The sequence below is a fragment of the Lytechinus pictus genome, chromosome 5 (genome assembly GCF_037042905.1).
Source record: "Lytechinus pictus isolate F3 Inbred chromosome 5, Lp3.0, whole genome shotgun sequence".
Taxonomy (NCBI): Eukaryota; Metazoa; Echinodermata; class Echinoidea; order Temnopleuroida; family Toxopneustidae; genus Lytechinus; species Lytechinus pictus.
Window position 1 is genome coordinate 46,565,830 of NC_087249.1, and position 16,574 is coordinate 46,582,403.

Below are 16,574 nucleotides of genomic sequence, written 5' to 3' on the forward strand. Positions count from 1 at the left end.
TTCAGATCTATTTATTTGATTGAATTATTCTGTTATTTCTTTTTAATATGCTCTCTGTTAGCTTTGAATATTCCTTCTTCAAGCTAAAATTATTTCTTTCAACCGAATTATGGGAGAGCATGGATTTTTTTATTCAAATCCTTTCATTATGTGCTACAAAGATTATGGTGCCTTTTGAACAAAGCCACACAGATGGGTGGGCGCTCGGGGGTTGCTCCCCCCCTCAATTAAAAAAATCATGACCAAAAAAAAGTGGACAGGAAATAAAAGGAAAGATAGAAAGTAAAATATGATATTATTTGCTGAATATTATGTCAAAATCTATCACAAAATTTGATATTGTAATTAAAAAAGTGGGAATATTTGCGTGCTCATTTCGCTCGCTCACAACTTTTTAATACATTTTACCCGATCTGCCATATCTAGCTCCTTCAAAATTGACTCAATACACCATTGCCATTGAAAGACATGAATCCCTTCCTGTGTTTCCTGTCAAGCAATTAAACTTGGTCAACGAATTAATGACCTATTGAAAAATAGATTCATGTCTTTTAAAGGTACATAACACAATTTGTTTCACATAATAAAACGATTTGAATAATCACAAGTTTTCCCAATTAATAATTCAAATCTTCTTGCTTGAGTTATCAAAAAAAATCTTCTTTTCTCAGTTACTTATGAAGAAAAATTAAAAGGTAAGAGAAGTTTAAATGAAAAAAACAAAATAATTCAATTAAATAAATAACTTTGTAAATGAAATTTGACAACATAATTCGAAAATTGTGGCACAGATAATGAAAAGGTCAAGAGGAAGTCTCCTGATTAGCAAGAAGTCTGATCATTGTATTACACATATTCTGCAATTCTGGCGCAAGCCTCTTTTTGAACCCCCAACAAAAACGTCCCGTGTTCGGTCAAGCATGAATAAAATTTATTTTTTTAAATTGCATTTCAAAGATAAGACCTTAGAGCATCTATTAACACCAAAATATAGACATCATTATTTGAAACTAAAATTTTATAGACTTTTCAAATCTGTCCCGTTTTTTTTATACGCACTGTATATTGGATAGCGTGATGCAGGTGAGACTGCCAGAGGCGCTCCACTTGGATCTTGTCTAGTTTGATGTCTTGTTCTTTTACCTTGGCTCTGCTCGTCATTGACCTCCTCTTTCGTTTCAATTTTCTCTTCCTGCACTTCTTCTACCCTTGTTTGAATGTCATCTTCTTTCGCTGTTTCCCTACCTGAATGGCCACAACTCTTGGATCTTTTGGATCGAGGCATATTTCTCTCCTTATTTGTTGAAAGTTGTAATAATGCAGTGGCAACAGCCTTTTTAAAAGTACGTGTACATTGCGTGGGTCAGTTAAAATGTGCTCTCACTTTAAAATGAACTCCTCAAAAAAAGTTTGGAAATCCGACTTTAATCAAAACTCCCTCCTCGGTTTTAGTAAATATCAATTGGTATTAATATCAATGAATAGATCATTTAATTTTCTTTAAAATGATACCCTACATGATATGATTATGGTTCACATGGAGGTGCAGTGCCTTGAAATGTGGGGCAAGGTCAAAATTCAAAATTAAGTTGCAAAGTGACACAATATTGAAAGTCACTGTTCCTTTTTCCGTGGTGATGAGTGAGTTTTTTAGCGGTTTCTTTTGAGTTTGACCGGTAATCCCGCCTCGGTTTTAGTAAATATCAATGTTAAATTAATATCAATGAATAGATTATTTAATCTTCTTTAAAGTGATACTTTCCATGATATGTATTTGGCTCAAATGGAGGTGCAGTGCCTTAAATGTGAAAATTTGCAAAATGACACAATATTGAAAGTCACTGTTCTTTTCTTCCATGATGATGAGTGAGATTCTCAGCAATTGTTTTCATGCACCTTAACATCAACATTCAAATGGAATCAAACACACCTCTGCACAAGCAAACACACAACAAACAAACATAAACCACAACAAAACATTATGAAATGAAAAAGCAGGGGTTTGATTTGAATGGATTTTCATCTTTATTGACACAGACAAAAAAATCATGTTCTGTATTGACCCTGATTACTTCTGCTCGTTTTGCAGCTTTTTACTTCAGACCTCATCCAACACTTATTAATTTTGCTCTTTTTTGATGGCATGATCATAACAAGCATGGGATCATTTTAAAGAGAATCAAATGATCTTTTGAAAGATATCAAATATGCATTGTGTAAAATTTGGAGTCAGGATAAATTAATGGCCAAACTCAGATTTCCAAACTTTTTTGCTCGTTTTGCAACTTTTCAATTCAGACTTTATCCAACACTTTTGAATCCTGCTCTTTTCGTGATGGCATGATCATAACAAGCATGGTACCATTGTAAAGAAAATTGAATGACCTTTTAAATGATGTTTAATATGCAATGTGTAAATTTTGGAGTTGGGAGAAATTAATGGCCAATTTCAGATTTCCAAACTTTGTTGAGGGGTTTATATGTGGGGAAAATATAGATCACTGGACATTTATCATTCAGCTGGCATGCCTCTGAGCTATTGCAACGCACTCGGAATAAACTCATACGAAACTCGCTGTAACTCGGGGTGCTCGATCTAAAGTCGCGCTGGACTCGTAAAACGATCGCAATGCTCGTATATCACTCTTGAAAACTCGGAACGCACTCGCGTATACTCAGATGTGGCGAGTTATTACGAGTTATTGTGAGTTTATTTCGAGCTTCTTACGAGTTATTGCGAGTACTGCGAGTATATAACGAGTTTAGGTGAGTTCAGCACGAGTTACAGCGAGTTAGCAAAATTTTTGAACATGTTCAAAAATTTTGAAACAGCTCACGACTTCAAGGAGAGTTGTCCCGAGCTTGAACGAGCTCCGCCGAGCCATGCCGAGTTGTCGCGAGTTATCCCGAGTTTCATGGTGAGCTTTATGCGAGTTATCGCGAGTACCTCATTTTGGCAACTCGCTATAACTCGCCATAACTCGCGATGTTAACTCGCCAAAGTGGAAACCTTGCTTTACGCTGGCAAAAGTTACCGTTAAAAAGTCTCTCAGTAATGTTTACTTTGGCTAAATCTCCAAAGCTACCAGGGGCTCTGCCCCAGATCCCACACATCAGTATATAGGGGCTCTTCATCATTCTGTAACCTTCAAAGGGCTCAAAGAAATAGGAGGCAACGTGATGAAAATAATGAATGGAAAACAATGAAATATGTTATTTGGTGAATATCATGGAAAAATCTATCACATAATTAGAATTTTATTTCAAAATTTAAGGCCAAATGTTTTTTTCGGCTCGCTTCGCTCGCTGGCGACTTTTTACAATATATATATATATATATTTTTAAACAAGTGCACACCAAGTTACCAACAATGCATATAGCATTTCCATTTATTTGAAAGAAGGATAAAAGAGCATTGTACATTACATGCCTTGCTCACGGGCATAGGTGCCGCGGCCGGTGATCGAACCCCGGACTTTTTATGTATAGCCAGGCGCAATAGACCAATCGGCCACGGCACCTCCACTTTCCCACATTGCTATGTTGTGCCCCCCCCAAAAAAAAAAAATAAATAAATAAATAAAAATAAAAACCAGGGGCCGCGGAACGGTTTTCAAAGTTGGGGGCTGAGCCAAAAGTGGGGGCTGACCATGCAAAAAATCACAATCATAATATGGTCAATCTTACGTTTTTGTACATGGTGTTGGAAAAAAGGGGGGGCTGAAGTCCCCCTCCCCTCCAGCCCCCCCCCCCCCGCTTCCGCGGCCCCCGAAACCACCTTTTTTTTTTGAAAATCAGTGTTTTTACGGTCAAAATCTCTAAATTTTGAGAATATCGCTCTAAAAACGACTGGAGAGAGTAACTGCACAAACCCATGGCCTGATAACCAGTCCAGCCCCCCCCCCTAATCTTAAATGCCCTCATCTTCAGGCCTATAACACCCATGATGCATTTTAGAGATGCATTTTGTAAGTGTGATTTTTTTTGCTCGGTCGCTACGTTCCCTCGCATAATAGATAAATATTTTCATATAGGGGGGACTATAGCTGCTTGCTACCCACAATAGGCCATTTTCATTGTATTGAATAAACCATTAACATTTCTCAAGCCCCCACCCCCCCCCCCCAAAAAAAAAAAAAAGAAGTCTAGAACCGCGCCTGATTGGGCCATTTTAAGCATTTTTTCAGCAAAATGAGAGGGGTATATCGTCCCCCCCCCCCCTTCCTCTTCCCCAGGCCTGGCCTCCCCCTCCCAATGCGATCTCATATGCCGCGCCCATGCCAATGAATGAAAGCGGGTGCGTACACCAAGCTAGCAGCAGGCGCCCCTGATACCAGAAACAGCTGGGCGCGAGGGAAAACAAAACGCCAAGTTGTAGTGCCGCAGAAGTAGGCACTTGCATTTTCATTTGGTGGAATGAAATAAAAAGTTTAAATAAGAAATTAAATTTGAATAAAATTCATATTTTTATAATTAAAATAATATAATGGAATATTGTTTTAGATTCTTCTCATCTCGATTAATACTTTTTTATGCTATCTTTACCATGAATCAATATTTTGACATATCAGATAAGCCATTGAATACCCTACGCAAAAATTGGTACGATCCAAAACTAGCGCTCATGCATATTTATTAGGGCGGCAGCTCAGCGGGGTAATTCAAATGTAAAGAATGCGTGTAATATGTCTGTATGCTGGATATTGCCATTGAAATACATGTCTGTTTTTACCTTTTTACCTAATCAATTGGAATTCTTGGAAGATTCCTGGCATAGCACTTCATTCAAGGGTGTTCGACCACACCCTTGGTATTTTTAATTGGCTCTCATTCGATTGGAAAGAAGGTATTTAGTAATTTACGGACTGCATCGTCATCGTGAAACCGTTGTTTCGCATAACTGCACGTTAATTTCAGCGGGAGTGCAGTAGACAAGCCAGCTTTGGCACACGGGGTGAAAGCCAACGACATCATCGGTCACTGACAGTGGCTTGCTGCAACTGCTTGAGAGAGACAAAAAACCAGGCCAAGACGTTCCAGCTTGCTTTAGATTTTCTATGACCTGTGAATTTAGACACTGAAAACTATGGCTTTCTCAATCGGTAGTTCAAACAGTGACATCATGACAAACATGGCACAAGGAGGGCAGCAGTTTGGAGGAAGGAAAACAAAGCGAGATGACATTGCAAGCAGAAACGGACCCCAGGCATGCAAAAGGGCGGCATTGGGCACAATAACGAACATTTCATCGACAAGAGTACAACCTGCTCGAGCTGCCAAACAATTTAGGGTAAGCATGCCATGGACTTGGGCCAGGCATTTCCTACCATGCCTACTGAGCCAGTCTTACTCTTAAACATGTGACATGTGTAGAACTAGAAGTAGAAAAATTAAAATGTGATCAAACGTATAAGTATAACTCTAAGAAAAAAAAGTTGTGACAAGTTCAAGAAATTTAATTTTAAAGCATGATGTAAAGTAAGATTTAATCTAGACGGCTGGCAGCCGTATGTTTCGAGGAGTTTATTATTATTAACATTTTTTTTATTTTTTATTTCTCCTCGTACACAGACGGCTTGCAATCGTGCAGCCGCCATTAGGGGGTTAACAATGCAAAATCCCCCCGACGGGCTTATCAATTTTTTTTCTTTATTTCATAAAAATTTATTTAAAAATGGACCAAAATAAGAATATTATTCCGTTTTGGCCTGAAATGCACCAAAACGGGAAAAAATAAACTTAAAACTTTGGCCGTTTTGGGAAAAACGGCGACTTACTGCGGCTGCCAGGCAACTCCCACTTCCCTGGTTTATCCCACTCACACGTACCGTATTGCGAGGTTAGTATTAGTATATGGGTTTATCCGAACTTTATTCATAAACATATGGCCATTGAGTCCCTGTACAGATCGAGTTAAAATTTCGGTCTCTGTAATTGGTGAGTAGAGCCAACGGAGTTCAGCGGAACAACCCATATAACACTACAGAGACCGAAGCTTTTGGTCTAGATTTAATCTAGTCTTTGAAAATTTCGATGGGATGTTTATAGTAGAGACCTGTATTTGACATAGGTCTAGCTGTGTGAGAAATTTTGGTGCAAATTTTACTTCAATAGCAGAACTGAAGGGGCCAGCTTAGGAATTGTCAGATAATTAGGAAGTTTGGTGAGGATTTACTGTTTCTGCTTGTGCTGGCATTGATGAAAATCAAACAAATGCAGATCTATATAAAGCTGATTGGAATTTCAGTGATTTCAACACCCCTCCCCCCCCCCCCCCCCCCATCCAGCATGTTCCATTTTCAGACATGTCAAATGCATACATGTAGATTAGAATCAATAGACTTAAAAATAATTTTTTATTTATGGTAAATTCATTCAGGTTTCTGGGGAGAACTCATTCCCTGTGTTTCAAGATGAGAATGCACACTCAAGGTTACAACAGGGCAAATCATTCGGCATTCCGTCTGCCGCTTCAGCACCAGCCTTTTCCATTCATGTGGACACAACATCGTCGTACGTCCAACCTCCAACGACGTCAACGTCCTGCAAGAGCACAGACAAAGAAAACGAACATCTACTGTTGGACACTGCTCTGTCACTCCCAGTACCCCCTCAAGCCCAAAGAATTCCTCTTAGAAGTTCAGGTCCTGATGTAGACGATAACAATGTCAGTCTCATTGAAGAGACATCGTCAGGTAAGGCGGGCAAAAGTGACACTGAGTGATTTGATGTGCTTTTCGGGCCTACATGTAAGATTAGAAACTGCATTGCCATGGTAGCGGCATACGCGGGGGTATTAATCACCTTGCTTTAGTGATACTTCTAGTGTAATCACTCTAGGCGACACCCCAATACTTACCCGTGCTAATAAACTGGGACTCCACTCACGCGCGTTTGGGCCTCCCTAGCTTAGAACTAAGCACTAATATCACCTTAAAAACTAAATCTACAAGGTATGTATAATTTATTTACAAATTTAATAATGTTTAATCGGTACTCACCGGTTCTTTTGTTGCATTTCCAGACCATTTCTCACAATTCTTCGTAAATATTTGCGGCAAATTTTGTCGCCATAGACAGCTTAGCGTCCATCTTTATTGATAAATGGAGCGCCCTTTACGATAGTTGTTAATGCCGCGGAGAAATCGTTAGGCATTTTGGCCTGTGTTCAAGGCGTTCTTTCTGTTTTATTTTTTATATTGAAGATTGTGCATTTGTTGAATAGCGCCGTCTACGTCAGGTATGAGATCGAGTGTATAAATACACTCTTCCAAAATAATTATGATTCCGACCTGGCGCTGTTTAACTTCAATCTCTTTCACCTAAATTAGCGATGAATGCTAGCATTATAAAATATATATTATTAACGTCTGACGAAAAGAATAACCAACCGATCAGCTGACGAGAACGCGAATCACGTGATCTTCATATCAGCTTCGATCGCGAGTCAGAAGAGAAGAGCAGCTGCCCAGAAAATCAGGAAAAAGCCGTGAAAATGTAAGTTCCCCTTCATTTCTTTCATTTTTTGTTGTTGCTAACGATGCATTTACACTATAAAATTATAATTTAAATAAGAGAAAGGAATTATAGCTTGTACTTGTGATATAATGTTTAAATATCCTGTTCTCAGAGATTTCTAACCAAAAATACTACTGATGTCGCCTATGAGGTCCATACATGTAATGTTGGACCTCATTGGTACTAGGAGTGAGTGTAATGTCATGTGGAGGGGAGACGATCATGATTTCAAAAAAAAAGAAAAACAAATGAGCTTGTTTCAGGTATCCGAGACATAAAGATGTGCTGCCCAAACCCCCCCCCCCCCCAAAAAAAAAAAAAAAAAAAACTTATATCCAAACAGGTGATTAGATTTTTTGTTAAATTAAATATCTGGGCAAACTAAATTGAGTTTACAAAATTGATCTATTTCAAATAATTGACAGCCCAAGACCAATTTTACAATGTAATGTAAAAGTAAAACCTACACACCGCCGACACCCAAAAGGCAAGCACTGAACTTGAAATTGCAAAACAAATTGTAAGAACAGAAACAGGGATTTAAAATGGACCAATACAGAAACTTTTTTTTTTTTCATGTGGTTGGACTGTTTTGCACTTTTTTTTCTGAATGGATATTTTTTAAAGGAATACACGTACCATAATAGCTGTAAAACCTGCCAATCCTATCATGATTGAGATTTCTACATGGAGATTTTAACTCTGCTTCTTCGATTCTCTTAATTTGATAAATTGTCTATAATCTTCCCATTATAGAGTATTCACCCATGCTTCTGGATACATCCCTGGACGCAAAGTGCATATCGCCTCAGACACTGGTAGCTGAACGTGACTTATCCTTGGGAGAACCGGAGTATTCAGAAGAGATCTATCAGTACTTGAAGACGGCAGAGGTAAGTCGGTTAGGGGTATGGCAATGGCAAGCTGGCAAGGGAAAGCACAGATCAAATGCAAAGAGAAAGTCCCATATCTTGAATGATGAAATCAGCCAACAATACTATTGTATTTTTCTTTTAATGTGCTTTTCTCATGCCTTAGAGTAGTAGTGAAGAAAGTACTTTAGTTATCCCTAGACAGTTGTGAATTACCCGGTTGCCAAACTAGTTCCACTGCTGTATAATTTTTCACATTTTCATTTATCTGTACTCGCAGCTGAAGCACAGACCAAAGCATGGATATATGAGGAAACAACCGGACATCACGAACAACATGCGATGTATTCTGGTCGACTGGTTGGTCGAGGTATCCGAAGAATACCGTCTTCACAACCAGACTCTTTACCTAGCCACAGCGTTCATCGATAGGTTCCTATCGCAGATGAGCGTACTGAGGGCGAAGCTCCAACTCGTTGGCACTGCAAGCATGTTTGTAGCATCGTAAGTCACAAATTATTGTGTGGGGTTGTTAAATCCTTCCTGTTTTTCAAGATGAGTTGCCTTCTGTTGTCTTTCCCTTTACACAATCACCCAGCAGAGGAAATATATAGGGGTGCATAATTGCTCATTGTACAAAAAGTAGCCCTGTACAGCTGGCCCTGCCGAAGTCTTAGGACTACATTACACAACAATATGTTTGACTTGGGGGGGGGGGGTTAATACGTTTTCCATATTCTGGTCTGAAAAAGTAATTCGAGTTGGTTTATTATTTGACTTACATGTACGGAAACGAAGGTCGGCTTATGCAGACTTTACTGTACTTTAGTCTGAGATTCAATTATCTTGGCATTATACATGTTAATGTAAGTGGATAACCGGGGGGGGGGGGGGGGGCAGTCAGTGGCATAGAATGGAAACATTTACCTTTCATAAGCCAACAAATTGTGACAGCACCTAGTGTCGATTAAGAGTGTTTTGTGATAAGTCACCCACACATGGAAGTGTATTAAACACCCGATAATAAAAAAAGTAAGAATGCAATTCAATAGTCATCATGCAGACATTTATTTGGATGGGACCCAAATTGACAGAAGTTGTGTACAATCCATCTCTTTCAGTAAATACGAAGAGATCTACCCTCCAGATGTGAAGGAGTTTGTCTACATCACCGATGACACCTACTCCATCAAGCAGGTCCTGCGTATGGAGCATCTGATCCTCAAGGTCTTATCGTTCGATCTCGCTGCACCGACAATCAACTGCTTCTTGCCAAGATTTCTCAAGGCAGCGCAGGCCAACTCAAAGACAGAACATCTCACACAGGTATCCATGCTTAGCCAGGCCCCCAGAATTCCCTGAAAGGCCCCTGGAATTTCCTTGAGAGCCTTGGAAAACTAGAAATGGTCCGTGAAACTCCCAAGTTGCCATGGGATCCAATGTAAAATGTACTAAATGTACCAAATTTTTGGCTGGTGTGTTAAAAAAGTCACCCCAGATATTTTTTGCATTAATTTTGTCTGTCCTTTGCAAGATACCTAATTTATTGTGTGGTGGTGAGGGGAGGGGGGTGGCCTTACAAATCACTGGTAATATGAAACCCCAAAATGTGAGCCCAGCATTTTAAGAAAGGTCAGATTTTCTCATCTTATTCAAGTTTGGGATATGATGCTATAAATCTCAGACATCTTACTAAAAAACTATAAATGTGATCATGATTGAGCAACTTTCGTGGCTTGCTGTATACCAACAGTTCTTAATAATAGCTTCAATCAGCCCTCTGGCCCTTGTGAAATATTTCTTTGACAACTTGGCGGGATGAAATACTTTAGAGCAGCAGGCATCTTGAAAATGTTATGCCTTTCAAAATTTGGAATAGGCAATCATTGTGAATCTGATGGGTGTTTCATAAAGTGGTTTGTAAGTTGTGTGTAGACTTTCCAAATAATTGGTGACCCTATCTTGTGCTAAATGATTTCCCCCAGATTTCCATTAGTTCACGAGATATAAAGGTCAATAGTTTTTAAAATCGCTCGTAAGTTAGAAACAAACTGGACTTGGCGGAATGGTGACCGATGTTTCTCTTGCGGTAATGAAAGAGTTTCGCTGGGTTACCAATCCTGGCTTGAAAGTGAAGAAAAGTCTGTTGCAATCTTTGAAAGGAGAAAAAATGATTTGCAAGCAGTACAAAAATGATGTGATCACCATCATGAAAAGATCTGTTAATGACTTAAATGCCTTTACACAACATGTACGTTTGGGGTGTTTTTCAGGGGGTAGAGTATTAGAATTGAATTCCTTGCTTCTTTATAATTGAATGGTATTTATTTCTTTTACTTCCATGACAGTACCTTGCCGAGTTGACTTTGCAAGAGTATGACTTCATCAAGTATGTCCCGTCAATGATCGCTGCTTCAGCTGTTTGCCTTGCCAACCACACAGTCAACAATGAAGGATGGGTATGTATTGTCTGCGGGGGCCCATTGCAGAAAAGGCCGAGTTTAAACGCAATTCATAAAATCAATTGCAAGTCCCTGATACTTGCATTCCATTGGTTGAAAATAAATTTGCGTTTCATTGTTTAATCGCAACTCGTTCTGCAACTGACCTCATATTTCTTTTGAGCTCCCAAGAAAGGCAAAGGGTGATTCCAGTTAGTCTTTGTGTCCAGACAATGAAAAATATGCAAAATTTGCCATCCTTAAGGTACTATGTAGGAAAGTACACAACAAATAAGAGGATTTCCTTTCTTTAATTAACATGATTCTTGGTAAAGTGAGGTTGGCAGTTCTGGAATCATGAAATCAAGTGAACATTGAAATATCACAACTGTCCAATTTTACATCCAACTTTCAGATTTTCAGCATTTTTCGATATTCATCTATTCAAATAAATTTTAGTTGGAGTGATTTTGCTTTTAAATTTATGCAACACTTTCTGTGAAACCAGCCCCATGTATTTTGCAAAACAAGTGTACCTTACAGAAGTCAAATTTTTCCTGAGTTCCTCTTTGATGAAATACTCTAATATTTTTTATTTATTTATGGTTGAGGTCTTTTCATTATCTCGATTAAAATGATTGAATTCATCTTCTTTCTTCATCAGACCGCAACGATGGCACACTACACTGATTACCAGCTTGCTGACATCTATCCCTGTCTACAAGACCTTCATCAGCTATTCATCAAGGCACCAACCATGGATCAGCAAGCCGTCAGGGAAAAATACAAGTCACAAAAGTGAGTTTCTTGGCCTGTTGGTTGGGATTCTCTATGCAATGGTTTAGGTATTACCTTGGTTTATAAAGACAAACCTCGTCCATGTTTTTCAATTTTTCCATGTCCATTATCTGCAAGTACATGTACAAGTAACTTGGCGAATTCCATAGCCCTAATGTCCATCGTCAAGGGCAGACAAAAACTTGTTTGGGTTGAGACTTGGGGATGGGGCTACCTTTCTCAACATACGGCCTAACTTGGCAGAATTGAATAAGCTTAAATACACATGTGTAGCAATGAATGGGGATTTCTCAGGGCCCTTTATAATATTCCAGGGTTCCTTTTAGCATTTCAGGGGCTAAGTTGCCTCAGACCGCCATGTAATTTTGTCTCCACCATTATAATAATGGTGGCTACTTATATTGTGCATGGGTCCACCATTCGGTGCTCGTAGCTCTTCAAGAAAAATAAATATACACAGAAACAATAATTGAAATGAAATTAAAAAAAGAATGGATATTTGGATTACCCTGAATAAAACACACGATTAAACTGTTAATGGGAGAGGAAAAGACAAGTTTTCTGTCGATGAAATATGGCGTCTTTAGGGGAAAGCCACAATGTAATTCCGTCTTAGCAGGATTGACTTGGTAATTCTGTTATTTCTTACTTTATATTATTGAACATCAGGTACAGCGGAGTTTCTGCGACACCAGTACCCACTACTCTCCCCACTCTATGATAATGGACTCGCAGTGTGCCCTGGAAAAGGGACAAACGGAAGATATATCGAGATGAGATCGTTTGGACATTATCTGTCATGTCTCGGGGACCAGACTCCCTTTGAAAAGGATTCCTTAGCGTCAAAGGAACAGTCCAATGAAGAGGACAGTACTAGTTGGGTCCTTTGAGAAAATCCTGTGATTGGTTACAGTGACCATGTTCATTGACCTGTCTATCCAGTCGTTCTGCATTTGAAATCCTCTAAGCTATCGGATGTGATCAACATTTTATATTTTTAATACAGGTGTGATTTCCAAAGTTTAATTGTTACGCACCTTTTTAACCTTTAACCCAAAGTTGTGTGTGCAATCTATCCCCTATGACATAACTTTTTATCTGTTTATTTCAAAAAGGAAAAATCAATCAATCAAAATTACCATCATATAAAGAAAAAAAAACTGATAAATTCCTAATTATTTTGTGATCATTCCAAATTTATTTTAAGTATAATATTTTTAAAATGATCAGCAATTATTACTGAAACTTGTGGGATTTTAAATGTTTTTAAAATTTTGTGTAATGGTAATGGTAATCTTACAAAGAGTTATGATTGATTGCAATTTTCGCTACAAAGGTTTAGATCAATATAGCAATGAAGTGTGACGTCATCAAGTTTTTTTTTGTATTTCACCTTTTATGATACCATATTGTGGTTGAGCATGACAAAATGCCTCCACCAAATTTGGTGGGAATCGGTCCATGGGGCCCCAAGATGTGACCTCATGAATACATAATTAGCCCCATTGAAATCAATGTATTCATGGGGTCGTATCTTGGAGCCCCATGGACCAATTCCTATCAAATTTGGGTTGTGGAGGATTTTCACCATGCCCTGCTGCAGAGTTATTGTCTAAAAAAACATTGAAATTCAAACAACAAAATGTGACGTCATACTTCGGTACTCTGTTGTGAGTTTAATTTGAATCTTTTCGCAACTATCTGTAAGATGGGCCATGATAACTATAAAGAGAATCCCTTTTTCAAAATGGTTCCTAGGACTGTATTGGTATTAAAAAGGATATTGTGCTGTCAGTCTTTTATTAAGATTTCAAGGGTGGAAGGATGTAGTATTGGGAGGGGGAATATTTCAGATAATAATTTGCCTCTCGATTTGAATCATTAGTGCTACCATTAACAAGCAAGATAAACAATCAACAATAGTACACATTTTTGTTTTTATTTGATCTATGTCCCACCAATTTGGTCTACATGTTCACATTTTAGATTGGAGAAAATTCAATATCTTTCATTTTATTTAAATTTACCCTGAAATTCTCTATTTAAAGGAGGGGGGTTCAATGCTAAATTGCTATGTACATATTTTTTCATGAACTGGATTTATTTTACAAAATGAAGGGAGGCTTTATCTTTATACAAAAACATGACTGGAAGGACGAAGCAATCGAAACGTAAATTCTATCTGTATCTGCTTTCCTCTATTCTTTCAGTCATACTTTTTGAAGCTCCCTATCTTCCTACGACATGTTTGTATAATTTGACTTTGTCAAGGATTACTTTTTATTTCCCACACCCTATCATATATGAAAGTACCAAATTTGTGTATTATGTAAGGTCACAATAACAGTAACATGATGTATAAAATCATATTCTTTTATAAATCAACAGCAAAAAGTTTTTTTATACTTTGAAAAGAAAGGAAAATGAGGACAACCTCGTTTCAAGATGGAAATTTTATTACTTGCGACTGTTTTCAAAGTTTTGACTCAAGTGTAATTTCTCTTGCAGAGGAAAAGAACCATAGATGGGGGAGAAGTCGCTCATGTTACCCACCAATAAGGATTTAAATGCTTTTTAGTACACCCATGGTTTATATAGATTTTATGCATTATGGTATTTAAGCATGCTTAATTGAAGAAAGGGTCCACCCATTCAAAAACCTTTGTAAATTAGGGGCTTTACGGTAAGTGTTCACATTGTCCAGCCAACTCGCTTGACTTGCAACGTAGCAGAGTTTATCACTTGTTTTTATTGAGGTGACAGTTCTTAATGACATTTTGATTTAATAGATGTGATGTATTATTCAAATACCTTAAGGGGCCATTCCACTCTGTCGATCTTGCTTTGATTTAGCAAACCTGCATATCTGGCAGGATCAGGAGAAAACAAACCTTTTTAACTCCTCACAATGCTTTTGCTATGCTCCTTCCAATATCAACAGATCCTATCCCAACCTCCACTGATCTGCTGATGGATCAGGGTTTCAGATCATGGTACATGTAGTGGAACCGACCCTTTAGAAAACTGAAGGTCCAGACTAAGCTCTTTTAAAACCTATGGAGCAAGAAGATGGTTAGATTTACTATAAAGCAGTTGTGCTTTGCAACGCTGTTTAAGTATTGTTGGTGCTTTTGAATTATTGATACAGGCTCGTTTTTTAAATAGCCTGCGGAGTTAAAAAAAGAAATTAGACATGTAAATTTTTAAAATTCATTCTGATTCATCAGCCTGAAAGAAACAGAATATTTATCATTGCTGCTCAGCTATTTATAGCTTTAATTAATATTCAGTAGGGGACTGAAAAATATGCTATGAACCAAATTACAGCAACAACAAATTGAATAGCACCTTTTAAATCATAAATTTATTCATGTTCAAAGAGGAACATGTATATAGCTGAACATTTGAGAAAGTGAGGATGATGGTGGTTCCAGTATTTGAAAAAATGGTGCAACCGATTGAACAAATTTTATTTGTAAATAATTGTATATATCTGAAAAAAAAATAGAAAGGTATTGTGTTCTATATACGTCACTTTCTTGGATGTACAGTTGTACATATTCTAACATGTTTAACATTCTTAAATGACAAGGGTTGTGATTTTTCGTTTTAAGAAAATCACTGCCATCATGAAAGAAAGGGGATTTTTACAAACATTTGAACTTTTATAGTATATACATATACAATTTAGAAATTGAAACAATACGTTTTGAGCAAAAAGTGTTTTTCTGTGACATTTTTAAACTAAAAATCGAAGCTAGAATTCAATTTTGCTACATATGCAAGTGATGGGATGTATTAAATGATGCATCAAATTCAAATCATACAAGAGTACATGCATCACATGATTTTTTTAAGATTGTTATTGAACAGTACTGAAACATTTTGGTGGTATGTACCCCTTCCATTAAATTCATACGGATGACAAATTACGCCAAATCTTAAAGAATAACGAACAGCTTTCAAAACAATTGTGGTTTGGAAACAAAATGTGATTTTCTAACAGATATTAAGAAAAATGCATTTTTAACATTTTAAATGATTTGTGATGTATGTGTTTTTAAAAGCCGTAATTGATTTGCATACTTGAAACCTGAATTTTATGTGTGAATTTTAAGGTAACAAAGAAAAAAAAAATAACAAATTGAAAATAAATGTAGTAAGATAATCTAAGATCAGGCTTTCAAAACAGTTATGGTGGCTTCACTGGCTTGTAAGAAGTTGCATCTCAAAATTTCAATGATCATGACTTCATGTTGCATATTACAATTCATTTGCATATCATACCATGTCTTTTAATGAATGAATAAAAAAAAGAGAAACACTTATTAAAACATCATTCCTCAATATCTAGTCTTCTGTTGCAATTTATTTATGTCACGTTTGTTTTGTTATGTCTGTAATGTAAATCCAGTGTATTCCACTTCGTGACTCTGTTTTACAAAGAAAATCCCATGCATGAATCCCCTTTTTTGTGTATTTTATGAAAAATTATCTTCAAATTTTGTCCGAGAATATAAACAAAGTGGATTGACAACTGCTGTATCTGTTAAGATTATTGTTGCAACTTATTTTTTCTACAAGGGGTGGATCCAGAATTTTCCAAGGGGGGGCACATTTTCCCAAGGAAAATTTGACAAGCAAAAAAAGTCCTAACTTTGGTTTGAACAATATATTCCAATAAAAAAATATGCTGTGACTTTCAAAAGGGGGGCACACTTGTGTAAAAATTGCATATTTAAATTAAAAATTTTGATTATGGCTCTCAAGTGGGGGGGGGCACAGGTGGGATGTGCCCCTCCCACCTTGGATCTGCCACTCAGCCCACACATTGCATATTCATGATGGCGTGTGTATAAATCATGATCTCAAAATATTGATAAAACTTTAGAATTAACAGCTTCGCTATTTTCAGATTTTGATGAAATTTCCAGCATTTTGCTC

The 16,574-nt window shown here is 37.4% G+C and overlaps 1 protein-coding gene across 1 annotated transcript; it reads left to right on the forward strand.

Moving 5' to 3' along the window:
• The first annotated feature begins 4,649 nt into the window (after positions 1–4,649).
• LOC129261218 (G2/mitotic-specific cyclin-A-like) lies at positions 4,650–15,977 on the forward strand. Its single transcript, XM_064099099.1, has 8 exons — positions 4,650–5,291; positions 6,381–6,696; positions 8,276–8,412; positions 8,672–8,895; positions 9,513–9,717; positions 10,740–10,850; positions 11,497–11,630; positions 12,300–15,977. Exons 1-8 carry the CDS (start codon positions 5,088–5,090, stop codon positions 12,349–12,351), a joined length of 1,383 nt encoding a protein of 460 aa, XP_063955169.1. The 5' UTR covers positions 4,650–5,087; the 3' UTR covers positions 12,352–15,977.
• Positions 15,978–16,574: the final 597 nt, after the last annotated feature.

Excerpts from the sequence above, each read along its gene's own strand:
- LOC129261218 (XM_064099099.1), top strand. The coding sequence starts at position 5,088 with ATGGCTTTCTCAATCGGTAGTTCAAACAGTGACATCATGACAAACATG. Across the intron at positions 6,697-8,275 it reads CATTGAAGAGACATCGTCAG|AGTATTCACCCATGCTTCTG; the intron begins GTAAGGCGGGCA and ends TTCCCATTATAG. Across the intron at positions 11,631-12,299 it reads GAAAAATACAAGTCACAAAA|GTACAGCGGAGTTTCTGCGA; the intron begins GTGAGTTTCTTG and ends ATTGAACATCAG.